Below are 20686 nucleotides of genomic sequence, written 5' to 3'. Positions count from 1 at the left end.
GGTTAAGCCTCGGACCTTTAGGCAGCTAAATGCCCAAGCCAGGTTTTTGTCGATTCGGAACTGCGTCGCTTTAACTGACAATTGCGCGGTCGTGCGACGTGGCTCCCAAACAAAATTGGCGTCTTTTTTTTCCCACAAATAGAGCTTTCTTTTGGTGGTATTTGATCAGCTCTGCGGTTTTTTAGTTTTTGCGCTATAAACAAAAATAGAGCCACAATTTTGAAAAAAAGCAATATTTTTTACTTTTTGCTATAATAAATATCCCCAAAAACATATATAACATTTTTTTTCCTCAGTTTAGGCCGATACGTATTCTTCTACCTGTTTTTGGTAAAAAAAATCGCAATAAGCGTTTATCGATTGGTTTGCGCAAAATGTATAGCGTTTACAAAATAGGGGATAGTTTTATTGCATTTTTATTATTTTTATTTTTTTACTACTATTGGCGGCGATCAGCGATTTTTTTGGTGACTGCGACATTATGGCGGACACATCGGACAATTTTGACACATTTTTGGGACCATTGTCATTTTCACAGCAAAAAATGCATTTAAATTGCATTGTTTATTGTGAAAATGACAGTTGCAGTTTGGGAGTTAACCACACGGGGGCGCTGTAACATTTAGGGTTCACCTAGTGTGTGTTTACAACTGTAGGGGGGTGTGGCTGTAGGTCTGACGTCATCGATCGAGTCCCCCCTATAAAAGGGATCACTCGATCGATGCGCCGCCACAGTGAAGCACGGGAAAGCTGTGTTTACATACGGCTCTCCCCGTTCTTCAGCTCCGGGGAGCGATCGCGACGGGGCGGCTAGAAACGAATAGACGCGCCCTCGTCCCGGATCGCTCCCCGTGGGTTTCCGACCGCCGCATGTTACGGGGGGGTCCCGATCGGACCCCCGACCCGCGGAAAGGCAGGGACGTACAGGTACGCCAATGTGCCTGTCCGTGCCATTCTGCGGACGTACATATACATACGGCGGTCGGAAACCGGTTAAAATATCAGACTGATCATTTCTTTGTTGGTGGGGAAAACGTACAAAATCAGCAGGGGATCAAATACTTTTTTCTCTCCCTGTACTGTATATAGATTTATAATATCTATCAAATAATCAGCACTAAAGAGGAAACTACAAAAGAGTGCAGCAGCAGCCACTAAAATCACACAATACAAAATGAATCAGACTGGAAACAATAGCACCTAATTATGCTACACAACAAAATCTGTAATAAACGTAAGAAAACGTTTTATTTAAGGATCGCTCGTTCCCCCGTTTTGTGTAACGCATACTGACCTTAAAACTGCAGCCGTAACGTTTAAAACTGCAAGTACTGGGGGCGTTCACACATTCCGCTAAGTGAGCGTTCAGCTGCAACAAAAGACAAAATATTCAATACACACGCAAGATCCATAACCCTATTCACTTATTACCCCAAAACAAGAAAAGATGATGCTAAAAGCACAAAAAAAAAGAAACATATAACAAAAAAACCCACACAAAAAAAAAAAAACAAAAAAAATTAAAATAACACAAAAAAAACACAAAAAAAAAAAAAAAACCCACACAAAAAACACAACCCCCACCCCCCCCCAACAAAACACAAAAAAACCCACACAAAACTAAAAAAATAAAGAAAAATAAAGAAAGAAAATACACAAAACCAAAAAAAAGAGGAACCCCCCCCCCCCCCAAAAAAACACATAACAAAAACACACACACAAAAAAAAATAACACAAAAAGCCCAAAAAAACACAAAAAGCCACAAAAAACACACAAAACACAAAAAAATACAGAAAAAATAAATAAAAAAAATACACACAAAAAAAAAGGAACCCCCCCCCCCCAAAAAAAAAAAACACACCAAAAAACCAAAACCAAAAAAAAAACACACAAAACAAACACACGAAAAACCCCTGCAAAAAAAACACATAAAACCACACACAACACAAACACACACAACAAACACAAACACACACACAATACAAACACACACACAACACAAACACACACACAACACAAACACACACAACAAACACAAACACACACACAATACAAACACACACACAACACAAACACACACACAACACAAACACACACACAACACAAACACACACAACAAAAAAACACAAACTGGCAGTTCATAAAGTCAATCTTCAACACAGACCCCGGTAACGTGAACCAAAGCAGCCATATTTGGCAGACTACATGCTCTACACAAAGCCATAAAGAAAGCCGAAGTCTTATTGGTCGCTATGTGCAGCAGCACAACTGTCGTGTTGTTCACTCGCAGTACCTACCTCACTTCTTAATAAGCTTTTTACGCTACATTTATGAGGACAGGAAACAACGACAGACGGGCAATCCATCTCCTCGTGTTTCTACAATAGACAGAAAGGCACACAGTGTACAATTAGCGGGAGATCGCTGGAGACGTTCAGAGACATAAAAGAACATCCTGAGAACTAGAGCTGCGCCATTAATCGTCAGGAATCGTTATCGCGATGCACATCACTTAATACCGCGGTGTACTGTCGTTGTGAAGCGCACGTCAAGAGTTTAACAGGAGAGCATAAGAACATACAACAAGGGGACGGAACACAACAAGGGGACGGAACACAACAAGGGGACGGAACACAACAAGGGGACGGAACACAACGAGGGGCGGAACACAACGAGGGGCGGAACACAACGGGGGGCGGAACACAACGAGGGGCGGAACACAACGAGGGGCGCGGAACACAACGAGGGGAGCGGAACACAACAAGGGGAGGAACACAACAAGGGGAGGAACACAACAAGGGGAGGAACACAACAAGGGGAGGAACACAACAAGGGGAGGAACACAACAAGGGGAGGAACACAACGAGGGGAGGAACACAACGAGGGGCGGAATACAACGAGGGGCGCGGAACACAACAAGGGGAGGAACACAACAAGGGGAGGAACACAACAAGGGGAGGAACACAACAAGGGGAGGAACACAACAAGGGGAGGAACACAACAAGGGGAGGAACACAACGAGGGGAGGAACACAACGAGGGGCGGAATACAACGAGGGGCGCGGAACACAACAAGGGGAGGAACACAACAAGGGGAGGAACACAACAAGGGGAGGAACACAACAAGGGGACGGAACACAACAAGGGGACGGAACACAACAAGGGGACGGAACACAACAAGGGGCGGAACACAACAAGGGGAGGAACACAACAAGGGGAGGAACACAACAAGGGGAGGAACACAACAAGGGGAGGAACACAACAAGGGGAGGAAAACAACAAGGGGAGGAAAACAACAAGGGGAGGAACACAACAAGGGGCGGAACACAACAAGGGGCGGAACACAACAAGGGGCGGAACACAACAAGGGGCGGAACACAACAAGGGGCGGAACACAACAAGGGGCGGAACACAACAAGGGGCGGAACACAACAAGGGGAGGAACACAACAAGGGGAGGAACACAACAAGGGGCGGAACACAACAAGGGGCGGAACACAACAAGGGGAGGAACACAACAAGGGGAGGAACACAACAAGGGGAGGAACACAACAAGGGGAGGAACACAACAAGGGGAGGAACACAACGAGGGGAGGAACACAACGAGGGGCGGAATACAACGAGGGGCGCGGAACACAACAAGGGGAGGAACACAACAAGGGGAGGAACACAACAAGGGGAGGAACACAACAAGGGGAGGAACACAACGAGGGGAGGAACACAACGAGGGGAGGAACACAACGAGGGGCGGAATACAACGAGGGGCGCGGAACACAACAAGGGGAGGAACACAACAAGGGGAGGAACACAACAAGGGGAGGAACACAACAAGGGGACGGAACACAACAAGGGGACGGAACACAACAAGGGGCGGAACACAACAAGGGGAGGAACACAACAAGGGGAGGAACACAACAAGGGGAGGAACACAACAAGGGGAGGAAAACAACAAGGGGAGGAAAACAACAAGGGGAGGAACACAACAAGGGGCGGAACACAACAAGGGGCGGAACACAACAAGGGGCGGAACACAACAAGGGGCGGAACACAACAAGGGGCGGAACACAACAAGGGGCGGAACACAACAAGGGGAGGAACACAACAAGGGGAGGAACACAACAAGGGGCGGAACACAACAAGGGGCGGAACACAACAAGGGGCGGAACACAACGGGGGGCGGAACACAACGGGGGGCGGATGCTTTTCTCAAAGGGGCGGATGTATTCTTGAGCAGTGCTCTTTTGGGAAATAGTTTTCTCAAACTACACGTCTTTGGGGTGCAGATTCATCTAATCAGATTCATTATTTGCACACTTTTGTAAGTACACTATTACACGCCCCGCAAAGACGTGTAGTTTATTGAGAAAACTGTTCCCCAAAAGAGCACTGCTCAAGAATACGCACCCGGCCCCCTTTGAGAAAAAGCACCCGGCCCCCTTTGAGAAAAGCACCCGGCCCCCTTTGAGAAAAAGCACCCGGCCCCCTTTGAGAAAAAGCACCCGGCCCCCTTTGAGAAAAAGCACCCGGCCCCCTTTGAGAAAAAGCACCCGGCCCCCTTTGAGAAAAAGCACCCGGCCCCCTTTGAGAAAAAGCCCCCGGCCCCCTTTGAGAAACGCCCCCGGCCCCCTTTGAGAAAAAGCACCCGGCCCCCTTTGAGAAAAAGCACCCGGCCCCCTTTGAGAAAAGCCCCCGGCCCCCCTTGAGAAAAGCACCCGGCCCCCTTTGAGAAAAAGCCCCCGGCCCTTTGAGAAAAACCCCCGGCCCTTCTTGTTTTCCCTCTACAGGTACAGAACAGCTGTTCACCCTCTGAGATTTTCGGCTGCTCCGTTTGCACCTGCGCAGTCCAGCCCGGGCATTATCCGACGGGGGGACCCATACCGACAGGACACCAGCTTCTGATCGCCTTAAGCCAGCTGAGCGCAATGTAGATTTGTAGCCAGTCGAGCGCATTGGAAGGGTCTGTGTCAAAGGGCTTTCCAAGGTTCATGCCAATGACATGAGAAGAGCAGTTGATCAAAGTGGGATTACCTGCATTTCCGCTAGCGGCACCTGGTTTTTGCAGTACTGACACGGCATCTCGCGGTATTTGCATTTCTTCTCTATGTGTTCGCTCAGGTCCTTGCGAAATACCTTGTCCTTGCAGTCCGCTCGGGGGCAGGGAAGTTCTTCAAACTGGCAGTCGCTTTTTAAGTGGATCTGAAAACAGAAAAAAAGGGGAGAGAATTTGTTTCCGGAGCCTCCAATCAAACTACTGTAGGCATCGCGCATGCGCAAAGGGAAGTCCATTCATTGCATTGGGTTGTCCTGCATTAAAACAAACAGGGCAAAGAAGCTCAACAAAACTTTTGGAGCTTCATGTGCAAACGTTTCCATGATTGTTGCGAGCTCTATTGCGCACAAATGTTTGCTTTTTTTCCCCCATGTCCACACATCACTAGTGTAAGTACAGGATTACCGTTTTTCCAGGTCACAGCATCCAACACAGGAAGCCAAAAGCTAGGTGCAGGTACTTACCTTGGTTTTAACCATCCAACATCCGCCAGCACCAGCATTCTCGCAAAAAAAAAAAAAAAAAAATCGCGGGTGGAATTGCCCCGGACCATTATGCAGCCAAATGACCGGGCCACTTTTTGCGATTCGGCACTGCGTCGCTTTAACTGACAATTGCGCGGTCGTGCGACGTGGCTCCAAAAACAAAATCTACGTCCTTTTTTCCCCACAAATAGAGCTTTCTTTTGGTGGTATTTGATCACCTCAGCGGTTTTTATTTTGTGTGCTATAAACAAAAATAGAGCGACAATTTTGAAAATAAATGCATTTTTTTTTACTTTTTGCTATAATATCCTCAAAAAATAAAAAAAATTGATGGGCGCTGGTGGGGCTGCGTTTGATGGGCGCTGGAGGGGCTGCGTTTCATGGGCGCTGGTGGGGCTGCGTTTCATGGGCGCTGGTGGGGCTGCGTTTGGTGGGGGCTGCGTTTGATGGGCGCTGGTGGGGGCTGCGTTTGATGGGCGCTGGTGGGGGCTGCGTTTGATGGGCGCTGGTGGGGGCTGCGTTTGATGGGCGCTGGTGGGGGCTGCGTTTGATGGGCGCTGGTGGGGGCTGCGTTTGATGGGCGCTGGTGGGGGCTGCGTTTGATGGGCGCTGGTGGGGGCTGCGTTTGATGGGCGCTGGTGGGGGCTGCGTTTGATGGGCGCTGGTGGGGGCTGCGTTTGATGGGCGCTGGTGGGGGCTGCGTTTGATGGGCGCTGGTGGGGGCTGCGTTTGATGGGCGCTGGTTGGGCTGCGTTTGATGGGCGCTGGTGGGGCTGCGTTTGATGGGCGCTGGTGGGGCTGCGTTTGATGGGCGCTGGTGGGGCTGCGTTTGATGGGCGCTGGTGGGGCTGCGTTTGATGGGCGCTGGTGGGGCTGCGTTCGATGGGCACTGGTGGGGCTGCGTTTGATGGGCGCTTCATTAAAAAGGTGGGGCATACGTGGGCAGGGCAAAGGTGGTGGAGTCCAGATCTGAAAGTTATCTCATGGGATTCCTCCATGTTAAAAAGTCAACAGTTCCCGCACGTTGGCAGGACGTTGGCGTACACATTAATGCCTCTGGCTTCCTTCGCTGCCCCTCTAACTAAACCGGCCCCCAGTATCAGCCAAGATGAATAAGTGAGATATTTTATTTTTATCAGTCAGATGCCAAACGTTACTTCCACTGAACCGTGAAATACTTTCACACAATAAATTCCCTTTGACGATTTCCCTACAGTCACAATGCTGTTGGCGTTTCTCATGATCTCCGATGAAGGGTTCCGGTGCAGAGAAGGGCTTCGGTAAAAACTTCCATGTACTGTGTTGCAATGAGAGAGAGGGACGGGGGGATAGAGAGAGAAAGGGGGGGGAAGAGAGAGAGAGAGAGGGGGGGGGAAGAGAGAGAGAGGAAAGAGAGAGAGGGGGGAAAGAGAGAGAGAGGGGGGAAAGAGAGAGAGAGGGGGGAAAGAGAGAGAGGGGGGGGAAGAGAGAGAGGGGGGGGAAGAGAGAGAGAGAGAGAGAGGGGGGGGGGAAGAGAGAGAGAGAGAGAGAGAGAGAGAGAGAGAGAGAGAGAGAGAGAGGGGGAGAGAGAGAGGGGAAGAGAGAGAGAGAGAGGGGGGGGGGGGAGAGAGAGAGAGAGAGAGAGGGGGGGAAGAGAGAGAGAGAGGGGGGGAAGAGAGAGAGAGAGGGGGGGAGAGAGAGAGGGGGGGAAGAGAGAGCGAGAGAGAGAGAGAGGGGGGGAAAGAGAGAGAGCGGGGAGGGAAGAGAGAGAGAGGGGGGGCAAGGGGAAGAGAGAGAGAGAGGGGAGGGAAGAGAGAGAGAGGGGGGGCAAGAGCGAGAGAGAGAGAGAGAGGGGGGGGGGGAAGAGAGAGAGAGAGGGGGGGAGAGAGAGAGAGAGGGGGGGAGAGAGAGAGAGAGGGGGGGAGAGAGAGAGGGGGGGAAGAGAGAGAGAGAGAGAGAGAGAGAGGGGAAGAGAGAGAGAGAGGGGAGGGAAGAGAGAGAGAGGGGGGGCAAGGGGAAGAGAGAGAGAGAGGGGAGGGAAGAGAGAGAGAGGGGGGGCAAGAGCGAGAGAGAGAGAGAGGGGGGGAAGAGCGAGAGAGAGGGAGGGAAGAGCGAGAGAGAGGGGGGGAAGAGCGAGAGAGAGGGGGGGGGGGAAGAGCGAGAGAGAGGGGGGGGGGGAAGAGCGAGAGAGAGGGGGGGGGAAGAGCGAGAGAGGGGGGGGGAAGAGCGAGAGGGGGGGGGGAAGAGCGAGGGAGGGGGGGGAAGAGCGAGAGGGGGGGGGAAAAAGAGCGAGAGAGAGAGGGGGGGGGGGGGAAGAGAGAGAGAGAGGGGGGGGGGAAGAGCGAGAGAGAGAGGGGGGGGAAGAGCGAGAGAGAGAGGGGGGGGAAGCGAGAGAGGGAGGGGGGGAAGAGAGCGAGAGAGAGGGGGGGGGGAAGAGCGAGAGGGGGGGGGGGAAGAGCGAGAGAGGGGGGGGAAGAGCGAGAGAGAGAGGGGGGGGGGAAGAGCGAGAGAGAGAGGGGGGGGGGGGGGGAAGAGCGAGAGAGAGAGGGGGGGGGGGAAGAGCGAGAGAGAGAGGGGGGGGAGAGGAGAGGAGGGAGGGGGGAAGTGAGAGAGGGAGGGGGGGAAGAGAGCGAGAGAGAGGGGGGAAGAGCGAGAGAGAGGGGGGAAGAGCGAGAGAGAGAGGGGGGGAAGAGCGAGAGAGAGGGGGGGGGGAGAGCGAGAGAGAGGGGGGGGGAAGAGCGAGAGAGAGGGGGGGGGAGAGAGCGAGAGAGAGGGGGGGGGAAGAGCGAGAGAGGGGGGGAAGAGCGAGAGAGGGGGGGGGAGAGCGAGAGAGGGGGGGGGAAGAGCGAGAGAGGGGGGGGGGGGAAGAGCGAGAGAGAGAGGGGGGGGGAAGAGCGAGAGAGGGAGGGGGGGGGAAGAGCGAGAGAGGGAGGGGGGGGGGAGAGCGAGAGAGGGAGGGGGGGGAAGAGCGAGAGAGGGAGGGGGGGGGAGAGCGAGAGAGGGGGGGGGGGGAAGAGCGAGAGAGGGAGGGGGGGGGGAAGAGCGAGAGAGAGAGGGGGGGGGGGGAAGAGCGAGAGAGAGGGGGGGGGGGAAGAGAGCGAGAGGGGGGAAGAGGGGGAGAGGGAGGAGAGGGAGGGAGAGAGAGGGGGGGGGGGGGGGGGAGAGAGAGGGGGGAGAAAGAGAGGGAGGGGAGAAAGAGAGGGAGGGGAGAAAGAGAGGGAGGGGAGAAAGAGAGGGAGTGGAGAAAGAGAGGGAGGGGAGAAAGAGAGGGAGGGGGAGAGAGAGGGGGAGAGAGAGGGGGAGAAAGAGGGGGGAGAGAGAGGGGGAGAGGGAGGAGAGATTTTAAATATCTGCGTCCCTTCCCGCTGCTTGGAAAAACATTCCAGCGACTTATGAGCCACTTGGACCGCTTTTATAATAAATGGTATCGGGGGTTACAGCTGATATCTTCAGTTATGACCCCGGTAAACCAGTTATACGTATGGCGGTAAGCAAGGGGTGAAATACATTTATGGGAGTGGTTTTTAAATGCCAAAGGATGTGTATAACTAACTGTGCGTGTAAGGGCAGGTGTCCCAATACTTTTGGCAATATAGTGTGTGTTGCACACCGAAGATTTGTGAATTTTCTGCGCCTTAGAACACGAGCGCAGGTGTGTAAGGTATATCACCCTACAGAGATCAACAGATAAGCCAAGCTGCATTGTCCTCACTCCTCTATATGTGAATCCACCGTCTGTCTTGAACACTCTACTATAGCAAAAAAATAAATGAGGTTAATGCAATTGGTGGCGTCTCATTAGGGGGCCGGCGGTGGGATCTGATTCTGATGTCACAATTGTAAATCTAGAAGCGGCAATTCCTAGTATTGGATCTGATTCCGCAGACACAGGTTACGTTTCGGGTGTCTCTTTCACTCTTTGTCTTGCTGTCATGAACTCTCTTCTAAGCTTCCATGGACCACGTTCTGTCATTCTACGAGACCACCAAAGCTGGAAAACAAGACCCTTCATTGGAGCTGGCATGCCCCCCCCCCACCCCCACCCACTAGGTCAGGGGTGTACTTTTTTTCCCCACAAATAGAGCTTTCTTTAGGTGGTATTTGATCACCTCTGCGGTTTTTATTTTTTGCTCTATAAACAAAAATAGCACGAGAATTAAAAAAAAAAAAAAAATCAATATTTTGTACTTTTTGCTATAATAAATATCCACAAAAATATATAAAAAACATTTTTTTCCTCAGTTTAGGCCGATACGTATTCTTCTACATATTTTAAAAAAAAAAAAATCGCAAAAAGCGTATATTGATTGGCAAAAGTTATAGCGTCTACAAGATAGGGGATAGTTTTATGGCATTTTTATTATAAATTTTTATTTTTTACTTGTTATGGCGGGGATCTGCGATTTTTATCGTGACTGCGACATTATGGCAGACACATCGGACACTCTTGACGCTATTTTGGGACCATTCACATTTATACATGTTACTGTATAAATGTGACTGGCAGTGAAGGGGGGGGTTAACCAGTAGGGGGGCGGGGAAGGGGTTAAAAGCGTGTCCTAGGGAGTGATTCTAACTGTGTAGGGGGCGTGGCTACGAGTGACATGACGCTGATCACTGCTCCCTATGTGACATGAAGCAGACGATCTGTGCTGTGTCACCAGGCAGAACAGGGAGAGATGCCTTGTTTACAAAAGACATCCCCCCCGTTCTGCCGTTCCGTGACCCGATCGCCGGACACCGGCGGGCAGGGTCAGGGAGATGGCGGCGGGCGCAAGCGTGCCTGCTAGGGGGCAGGTTCAAAGCAACGTATATATATATATATATACCGTATTTTCCGGCGTATAAGATGACTTTTTAAACACAAGAAATTCTTCTTAAAAGTCGGAGGTCGTCTTATACGCCGGTACCCAACATGCAGACTTGCAGACAGACCGCGGCCATCCATTTTTCAAAAGCCGGGCCTCTTCCTCATTCTGTTCCGTGATAGGCGGAACACTCACCTTCCCAGCAGAGCCTCTGTTCAGTGTTCCGCCTATCACGGATGCACTCTCGTCCTCGGTCTCGGACGAGAGGGCATCCGTGATAGGCGGAACACTGAGTCTGCTGGGAAGCTGAGTGTTCCGCCTATCACAGAACAGCACGAGGAGGAGGCGCGGCTTTTGAAAAATAGACGCCGGCGGTCTGACTGAGATTCTGCGTGTTAGGGATAAAGTAAGGGATCGTCGAGGCATGTAATGGTGGCACGGCGAGGCATGCGACGGTGGCACAGCGAGGCATGCGACGGTGGCACAGCGAGGCATGCGACGGTGGCACAGCGAGGCATGCGACGGTGGCACAGCGAGGCATGTAATGGTGGCACAGTGAGGTGAGGCATGACTAGTAATAAGGGGGTCGCATTATATAGTGAGTATATCCCAAAACCAACATTTTAGCTGGAAGATTAGGGGGTCGTCTTATACGCCGGCAAATACGGTATATACACATTATATATATATATATATATATACACATATATACACACACGTTTCTTCGCCTGCCCGACGTAAATCTACGCGAGGCGGTCGGCAAGCAGTTAACCAGTGATAGAAGACGTTTGCAACTTGGCGGCTATACAGCAGCAGAAACCCAATAGTCTCAATGATGTGGCCAATAAATGATTGATTTGTCAGGCGGCACTGGCTGGGCATACGATTCAAGGTAAAGTCAGGATATGGTAATGACAAGCCGAGTTAAATCAATAATTCCAAACCAACTTTATAAGGCTCGTTCACATCACAACGCGCATTACCGCAACATGTGATAACGTGCAGGAGATGTGCGTTGCGGCGTATTGCCTTAGAAACTAAACCTTACTTACTTTACAATCCGCAACTACAGTGCAGGAAATGATACCTGTAGTATTATAACAGACTGGAATTTCAGCCCTGAGCAAAGAGGCGGCAATTAATATTATTATTCAGGATTTAACCACTTAAAAGGGTTGTAAAGGTTTTTTTTTTTCCCCCTAAATATCTTCCTTTCCCTCAGTGCCGTCCTCCTTCACTTACCTCATCCTTCCATTTTGCTTTTAATGTCCTTATTTCTTCTGAGAAATCCTCACTTCCTGTTCTTCTGTCTGTAACTCCACACAGTAATGCAAGGCTTTCTCCCTGGTGTGGAGTGTCACGCTCGTCCCCCTCCCTTGGACTACAGGAGAGTCAGGACACCCACTAACACACAGCTCCTTTCTCTATCTGCAACGTAGAGAGCGTCCTAACTCTCCTGTAGTCCAAGGGAGGGGGCGAGCACGACACTCCACACCAGGGAGAAAGCCTCGCATTACTGTGTGGAGTTACAGACAGAAGAACAGGAAGTGAGGATTTCTCAGAAGAAATAAGGACATTTAAAAGCAAAATGGAAGGATGAGGTAAGTGAAGGAGGACGGCACTAAGGGAAAGGAAGATATTTAGGGAAAAAAAATTGTACCTCAACAACCCCTTTAAGCCCCGGACCATTATGCAGCCAAATGACCGGGCTACTTTTTGCAGTTCGGCACTGCGTCGCTTTAATGGACAATTGCGCGGTCGTGCGACGTGGCTCTCAAAACAAAATTGGCGTCCTTTTTTCCCCACAAACAGAGATTTCTTTTGGTGGTATTTGATCACCTCTGCGGGATGGGTTTAGGTGTCCAGTAAGCAAGTGGTTAACAAAAGCAAAACCTGAGAGAAAATGCTTCAACTGCAACCGCACAGACGTGAACCTGGACTTCTTGTGGATTTGGCCTTTAATTGACAAGACCCCTATTGCACTTTTTGTTGTGCTCAACGACCATGCAGTGGAGGGTGCAGATGGGCAGGGCGGCTGATAGGGGGGGGGAGGGACCACCAGCCCTCCTGTAGGGGGCCCGGGCACACAGGGGGGGCCCAAACAGCAGGAGAAATGGGTGTGGTTGGGCAGAGGTGCAATTACAGAAAGATGCCCTGTGCGGCTCTCTGCAGCTACTGAAAGTCGGTTTCTCTCCCTCCCTCTGGCTTTCAGCTGCTGCAGGGGAGACACACAGACACAGGGCCTCATTCCTGTAATTCCTTCCCCTGCATCAATCTCCTTCCTTGTTCTGCCCACTTCTGATCCCCCCCATGTGCCCTATGCCACTGTGATGCACCAGCCCCCCCCCCCCCTCCCGCTCCGTGGTATTGTTGGCTTTATTGTCCGGTTAAAAAAAAAAATCTGTAAACAATTTTTTTTTAATTATACATTTTTAACCATTCCCGACCGCCGCATGTATATGTACGTCCACAGAATGGCACGTACAGGCAAATGGGGAGCGATCCGGGATGAGGGCACGTCTATTCGCTTGCTTCTAGCCGCCCCCTCGCGATCGCACCCCGGAGCTGAAGCACGGGGAGAGCCGTATGTAAACACGGCTTTCCCGTGCTTCACTGTGGCGGCGCATCGATCGAGTGATCCCTTTTATAGGGGAGACTCGGTCGATGACGTCACACCTACAGCCACACCCCTCTACAGTTGTAAACACACACTAGGTGAACCCTAACTCCTACAGTGCCCCCTTGTGGTTAACTCCCAAACTGCAACTGTCATTTTCACAGTAAACAATGCAATTTAAATGCATTTTTTGCTGTGAAAATGACAATGGTCCCAAAAATGTGTCAAAATTGTCCGACGTGTCCGCCATAATGTCGCAGTCACGAAAAAAAAACGCTGATCGCCGCCAATAGTAGTAAAAAAAAAATAATTAATAAAAATGCAATAAAACTATCCCCTATTTTGTAAACGCTATAAATTTTGCGCAAACCAATCGATAAACGCCTATTGCGATTTTTTTTTACCAAAAATAGATAGAAGAATACGTATCGGCCTAAACTGAGGGAAAAAAAAAATGTATATATGTTTTTGGGGGATATTTATTATAGCAAAAAGTAAAAAATATTGATTTTTTTTCAAAATTGTCGCTCTATTTTTGTTTATAGTGCAAAAAATAAAAACCGCAGAGGTGATCAAATACCACCAAAAGAAAGCTCTATTTGTGGGGAAAAAAGGACGCCACTTTTGTTTGGGAGTCACGTCGCACGGCCGCGCAATTGTCTGTTAAAGCGACGCAGTGCCGAATCGCAAAACCTGGCCTGGGCATTTAGCAACAAAATGGTCCGGGGGTTAAGTGGTTAAACAATAAATTTGTAAACATTTTTTTTTTTTATTAAATGTAAAAAAAAAGGGCTAATTTACACAGATTCTTTATTATGTTTGTGACCGCTAATAAGGATTTTTGTGTATTTTTTGTGAAAATCTTGTTTTGATATATTGGTGGGGGACCCGCCAGGTAGGCTGTATGGGGCCCCTGTGATTTCTAGCAGCAACCCTGCAGATGGGTGCCAGCTTAGGAAACCAACGGCTCCTCTTTCACAAGCGCCATCCAGCAGCTCTGTGCATGCAGCAACTTGACAAAAAAGAATAATAACAATAATAATAATGATATCTTACCAGTAGATTTCCTAGTGTGATCTGCTCCTTGCAGCCTCGAGTATCATTCCTGCAGTACATCTGAAGAGCCAACACTTCCCGCCGACAACAGTTATCCTTAAACACCTGCAATTCAAGAGATCCGATTATTGCAAACTGATTTACATTTTATAAATCGGGGAACATAAATCCTCATCCCCCGGCTGTGACGCGCTACGCGCTCGGGGAGGGAGCCCCCGCTCCAGTCTCTGCCCAGAACGAATTCACTTAAGGGAAATCGAGGATTATTTTAGGAAGCGTGTCCCCGCATTCAGAGTACTTTATGGTAGGAACGAGTTTTTAAAGTGGATGTAAACTCAATTTTTTTTTTATGTCACAATGTAGAGAATAAGATTTCCTATCATCTGTGCCCAGTCTTGCCACACGGAGTTAATCCAGCTCTGAGCAATCCTCTTTTTATTGGTCAGTGAAATAAAACAGACTTCCAGATAAAAACCAAAGTCCTTGCTTATCCTTGTCCTTGCAGGTTATTTACATATTTAGTGCACTGGCTTGCAGACATGCACAGCTTCTGTAAAGTGCACAATTCCTCCTCTCCTCTCCTCCGCCGCTTCCGGGTAAGGGCTGCGGGACTGGGCGTTCCTATTTAGATTGACAGTCTTCCGACAGGCTTCCGACGGTGGCATCCATCGCGTCACGATTTTCCGAAAGTAGGCGAACGTCGGTGCGCAGTATAGAGCCGCACCGACGTTCGGCTTCTTTCGGCTACTCGTGACGTGATGGATGCGACCGTCGGAAGACTGTCAATCAAAATAGGAACGCCCAGTCCCGAAGACCATACCTGGCTGGAAGCGGCGGAAAAGATCGCTATCTACAACGGTAAGTACAGCTTTGATTTTAAAACAACTAGCCGATTCCCCTAGACAAAATGAGCCTCAATCTAAGGGTAAAATTTTTTTTATGGGTGAACTCCTGCTTTAACCGATGAAACTGAACTTCAGTCAATTTTCATCAGTTTGGACTGATCGTGTGTACAGGGCCTTACTGGCAACCAGTGAAGGGATCTCAGGGAGGGAGAGATTGATTCCCATGTTTTTTTTACCGTCACAAGTCGTGCCGCCGTATTTTGAACCACTTGTAGATGAGTGATTTGGTACTTTGGGAGTCCGAGGTAAAGGGCGTTTGCATAGTCGAGTCTGCAGTTGATTATTGTTCCCACTACGACTGCTGTGTCTTCTTTTGGGATAAAGGGAATAAGTCTGCGTAGTAGGCGCAGCAGATGGTGGGATCCGCTGACTACTGAACTTATTTGTGCATCCATTGTCATGTTGGAGTCAAAAGTGACTCCAAGACTTTTGACTTTGGTGCTTGGGACGATGGTTTGTCCCAGAATGGGCGGGGGTGTCCATGTTGTTGCAGGAAGTTTCTTTCGGTTTCAGAACTTGAAGGACATAAATACAAAAGTATGTCAAGTAAAACTGCTCTTATATTTCATCGGTGTATTTAGCGGGTTTGCCTGGAGTTCGGCTTTAATCATCTTTATTGTTTTCGCTAGTTGCTTAAATATAGCCCAAGTTTTGAAGAAGATCTATTTGGTGACCAGAGAAAGCAACTAGGATTTGCCGACCAGAGAAAGCAACTAGGATTTGCCGACCAGAGAAAGCAACTAGGACTTGCCGACCAGAGAAAGCAACTAGGACTTGCCGACCAGAGAAAGCAACTAGGACTTGCCGACCAGAGAAAGCAACTAGGACTTGCCGACCAGAGAAAGCAACTAGGACTTGCCGACCAGAGAAAGCAACTAGGACTTGCCGACCAGAGAAAGCAACTAGGACTTGCCGACCAGAGAAAGCAACTAGGACTTGCCGACCAGAGAAAGCAACTAGGATTTGCCGACCAGAGAAAGCAACTAGGATTTGCCGACCAGAGAAAGCAACTAGGATTTGCCCACCAGAGAAAGCAACTAGGATTTGCCGACCAGAGAAAACAACTAGGATTTGCCGACCAGAGAAAGCAACTAGGATTTGCCGACCAGAGAAAGCAACTAGGATTTGCCGACCAGAGAAAGCAACTAGGATTTGCCGACCAGAGAAAGCAACCAGGATTTGCCGACCAGAGAAAGCAACCAGGATCTGCCGACCAGAGAAAGCAACCAGGATCTGCCGACCAGAGAAAGCAACCAGGATCTGCCGACCAGAGAAAGCAACTAGGATCTGCCGACCAAAGAAAGCAACTAGGATCTGCCGACCAGAGAAAGCAACTAGAATTTTCCGACCAGAGAAAGCAACTAGAATTTTCCGACCAGAGAAAGCAACTAGGATTTGCCGACCAGAGAAAGCAACTAGGATTTGCCGACCAGAGAAAACAACTAGGACTTGCCGACCAGAGAAAGCAACTAGGACTTGCCGACCAGAGAAAGCAACTAGGATTTGCTGACCAGGGAAAGCAACTAGGATTTGCCCACCAGAGAAAGCAACTAGGATTTGCCGACCAGAGAAAGCAACTAGGATTTGCCGACCAGAGAAAACAACTAGGATTTGCCGACCAGAGAAAACTAGGATTTGCCGACCAGAGAAAACAACTAGGATTTGCCGACCAGAGAAAGCAACTAGAATTTTCCGACCAGAGAAAGCAACTAGGATTTGCCGACCAGAGAAAGCAACTAGGATTTGCCGACCAGAGAAAACAATTAGGATTTGCCGACCAGAGAAAGCAACTAGAATTTTCCGACCAGAGAAAGCAACTAGGATTTGCCGACCAGAGAAAGCAACTAGGATTTGCCGACCAGAGAAAGCAACTAGAATTTTCCGACCAGAGAAAGAACTAGGATTTGCCGACCAGAGAAAGCAACTAGGATTTGCCGACCAGAGAAAGCAACTAGGATTTGCCGACCAGAGAAAGCAACTAGGATTTGCCGTCCAGAGAAAGCAACTAGGATTTGCCGACCAGAGAAAGAAACTAGGATTTGCCGACCAGAGAAAGAAACTAGGATTTGCCGACCAGAGAAAACAACTAGGATTTGCCGACCAGAGAAAACAACTAGGATTTGCCGACCAGAGAAAACAACTAGGATTTGCCGACCAGAGAAAACAACTAGGATTTGCCGACCAGAGAAAACAACTAGGATTTGCCGACCAGAGAAAGCAACTAGGATTTTCCGACCAGAGAAAGCAACTAGGATTTGCCGACCAGAGAAAGCAACTAGGATTTGCCGACCAGAGAAAGCAACTAGAATTTTCCGACCAGAGAAAGAACTAGGATTTGCCGACCAGAGAAAGCAACTAGGATTTGCCGAAAAGAGAAAGCAACTAGGATTTGCCCACCAGAGAAAGCAACTAGGATTTGCCCACCAGAGAAAGCAACTAAGATTTGCCGAGCAGAGAAAGCAACTAGGATTTGCCCACCAGAGAAAGCAACTAGGATTTGCCCACCAGAGAAAGCAACTAGGATTTGCCGACCAGAGAAAGCAACTAGAATTTGCCGACCAGAGAAAGCAACTAGGATTTGCCGACCAGAGAAAGCAACTAGGATTTGCCGACCAGAGAAAGCAACTAGGATTTGCCCTCCATCTGCTGTGGGAAAATGAAAAGGGAAATCCGACTGGTTGTTACGAATAGCTTAGACCGTTCTAAATAAGTCCCAAAACTTCTGCATTTGAAATATCTGGCTCCAGTCTCTTCTGAGGTGAAGGCGCCTACAGACACGCACAACCCTATCCAAGGAGCCGAGATCAGATTTCGACAGAAATATCCTGTAAACATGCATCCTGTTTCATGCTTGGGACTTTCCAAACCTTGTCAACCCTGCTCATTTCAAAGAAACAATGCTGAAGATGTGACCTCTGGATTGCAAGGCTGTCGCCACTCCCCGAGTGTTCACAAGCTTTCTCACTCATCAAATTCCCACCATATTGAACTGTACTTCACCCAACTTCCATTCTTACGTCACAGTTGGATTTGTCGTTTTATAATTCCCCCAAATTCCAGTCTTATCTCCCACTGATCAATTGCAATGTTTGTTCATAAACATACATTTTAGAGTTGCCGGGAAACTCCTGAATATTAGGTCTTTCCTAGTGGTTGACGTAGTGGTTTGTCAAAAGTCAAGTAGGCCAATGAATTTTAGATTTTACATCACGACCCCAAGATTTTTCGTGAAACCCTTCTAAAACTTCTTGAGTTCATCTTATACTTTCCCAACACTTTGATTCCAGCTCTAGCTTCTAAAAAGATTTATACATCTTATGCCGCGTACACACGATCGGAAATTCCGACAATAAAACCGTGGATTTTTTTTTCCCAACGGAATGTTGGCTCAAACTTGTGTTGCATTCACACGGTCACACAAATGTTGTCGGAAATTCCGAACGTCAAGAACGCGGTGACGTACAATGGTTCATCTACGCTGGACCCAGAACCAGCCTTTCTCAGCTTTGGGGCTCGAGCACAGGCCTTTTCCAAATCCCACACCCAAGAATGAATATCCTTTAAAGTAGGGTTGTCCCGATACCGATACCGGTATCGGGACCGATACTGAGCATTTGCGGGTGTACTTGTACTCCCGCAAATGCCCCTGATGCCAGATCCGATACTACCCCCCGCGCCCCCGTCGCCGCAATGCCGCCGCATACCGCAACGCCGCCGCCTAGTTATTCAGCGTGCGGGGAACATTACAGCTTTCATTTGAATAGCTGGCTGTTCCCCGCCGCGGCGCATATAGACTCGGTATTGGACGGGTGATCTGTCTATCAAAGTGCAGATCACCCGTCCAATCCCGAGTAAGGGGGAGTGTCTATACGCGGCGCGGCGGGGAACACACAGCTATTTAAATGAAAGCTGTAATGTTCCCCGAACGCTGATTAACTAGGCGGCGGCATCTAGGTATGGGGAGACATGGCTGCATCTGTGGGGGGACATGGCTGCATCTGTGGGGGGACATGGCTGCATCTGTGGGGGGACATGGCTGCATTTGTGGGGGACATGGCTGCATTTGTGGGGGACACATTTAAAAAAAAGTATCGGTATTAGCGAGTACTTGAAAAAAGTATCGGTACTTGTACTCGGTCCTAAAAAAGTGGCATCGGGACAACCCTACTTTAAAGCCTGGAGTCCAAAACAAGCCTGTTAAAGACCCTAAAGCCAAGCACCGTTCCCGTTTCACAATTGTCCACCTCTCTATGGTCCCTAGAAGCCAGTACTGATTTCTCACATTCACTAGACACCAGCACCAATCTCTCACAGCCCACAGATGCCAGCACCACCCTCTCTTGGTCCCTTGACACAATCAATAACTTCTTCTGGTCCATGGACCCCCATCAACATCATCTCTTGGTCTCTGAACCCCCATCAACAACATCTCTTGGTCTCTGAACCCCCATCAACAGCATCTCTTGGTCTCTGAACCGCCATCAACAACATCTCTTGGTCTCTGAACCCCCATCAACAACATCTCTTGGTCTCTGAACCCCCATCAACAACATCTCTTGGTCTTTGAACCCCATCAACATTTCTTGGACCCTAGACCCCCATCAACATCATATCTTGGTCCCTAGACCCCCCCCCCCCCCATCAACAACATTTCTTGGTCCTTAGACCCCATCAACAACCAATAATAGTCCCTAGATTCAACTGACTTTCTTCTAGACCAGTGGTGGCCCAAATGTGGCCCTTTGCATGCTCGGATGTGGCCCTTGGGGCACCGTTCCTCACACTGACACCAATGATGGGGAATGTTTCCTTCTAGTGAAAGCAATGATAGGGCACTATTCCTTCTACTGCCACAACAATGGTTCACTGGTCCTCCCACTAACACAAATGATGGGGCACCATTTCTCCCACTGACACCAATGATGAGGCAATGATACCAATGATGGGGTACTATTCCTCCCCATACTGACCAAGGTTATATCATTTTTTGCTCCACCCAGCCACCATTGGCACTGGGGCATTTTCTTCTCCCATCAGCCACAGTCCGACCCCCCTAAAGTCTGATGGACAGTAAACTGTCTCTTTGTTTAGAAAATTTGGAGACTCCTGTTCTAGACCATAGCACATTCTAGTTGCTGGATCTCTAGGCACCATCCCATCTAAAATTCTGGTCCCCAGAATTAGCCTTTGCAGATTGCTTGGTGCCACTTTGTACTACTTCTAGTCCAAAGTCGCCCTTAGTACCCGCACCCAAGCTATTGTTTCTCTCAATTCAATTTGCCCTTTTCTTGTTCTCATTTCCTCCTCTTCTCTTCAATCTTCTCAGCTTTCCTCTCTATATGGCTTCTTGTAATATATTTATTTGCTCTATTTAAATATCCAGGACACTTATTAGCATTTCTCATTCCACTTCCATCCCCATTTCCAAACGTTCTCCCTTCTCCATCGCTCTTCTAGCCATGTTTACCGCCATGTAGCTCCCAATGCCTGTTCTACGCCAGAACTTTGATATTAATAATGAAGAGCTGCAGTGATGGAAGAGTTAACACTTGCCATGTAATTATACTTCTCCGCTTAGAGACTGAATGAGCAGTATTTTCCATCCAGAGCCTCCCACATTGGCGCCAGCCACCACTAAATTCTACTAGAGAGAGGAAGAAATGACACGCGGTACACCGTTCAGAGATACACAAATTACAACTGGAAACCGAGAAAGGTTCATAGAGGTGGCGGATCCTCCGCGACGAAATTACAGCCCATACATCCCATCATAAAACAATCATCTCT

The 20686-nt window shown here is 49.1% G+C and overlaps 1 protein-coding gene across 5 annotated transcripts in view; it reads right to left on the bottom strand.

The window, feature by feature from the left end:
- The window catches only part of TRAF3 (TNF receptor associated factor 3), a 139866-nt gene that overhangs the window by 17125 nt on the left and 102055 nt on the right, over positions 1-20686 (bottom strand). For 4 of the 5 annotated variants that reach the window (XM_040333336.1, XM_040333335.1, XM_040333334.1 and 1 more), the window contains 4 exons: positions 13995-14099; positions 5028-5195; positions 2299-2379; positions 1295-1369 (listed from right to left, as the gene is read on the bottom strand). In XM_040333336.1, coding sequence (XP_040189270.1) covers positions 1295-1369; positions 2299-2379; positions 5028-5195; positions 13995-14099 — 429 coding nt within the window. The remainder of the gene's footprint in view (positions 1-1294; positions 1370-2298; positions 2380-5027; positions 5196-13994; positions 14100-20686) is intronic. The other variant, XM_040333338.1, reaches the window with a different exon arrangement.

This window comes from Rana temporaria, chromosome 13 (genome assembly GCF_905171775.1).
Source record: "Rana temporaria chromosome 13, aRanTem1.1, whole genome shotgun sequence".
In the NCBI taxonomy this organism is placed as follows: domain Eukaryota; kingdom Metazoa; phylum Chordata; class Amphibia; order Anura; family Ranidae; genus Rana; species Rana temporaria.
This window is presented reverse-complemented; position numbering and strand designations above follow the sequence as displayed.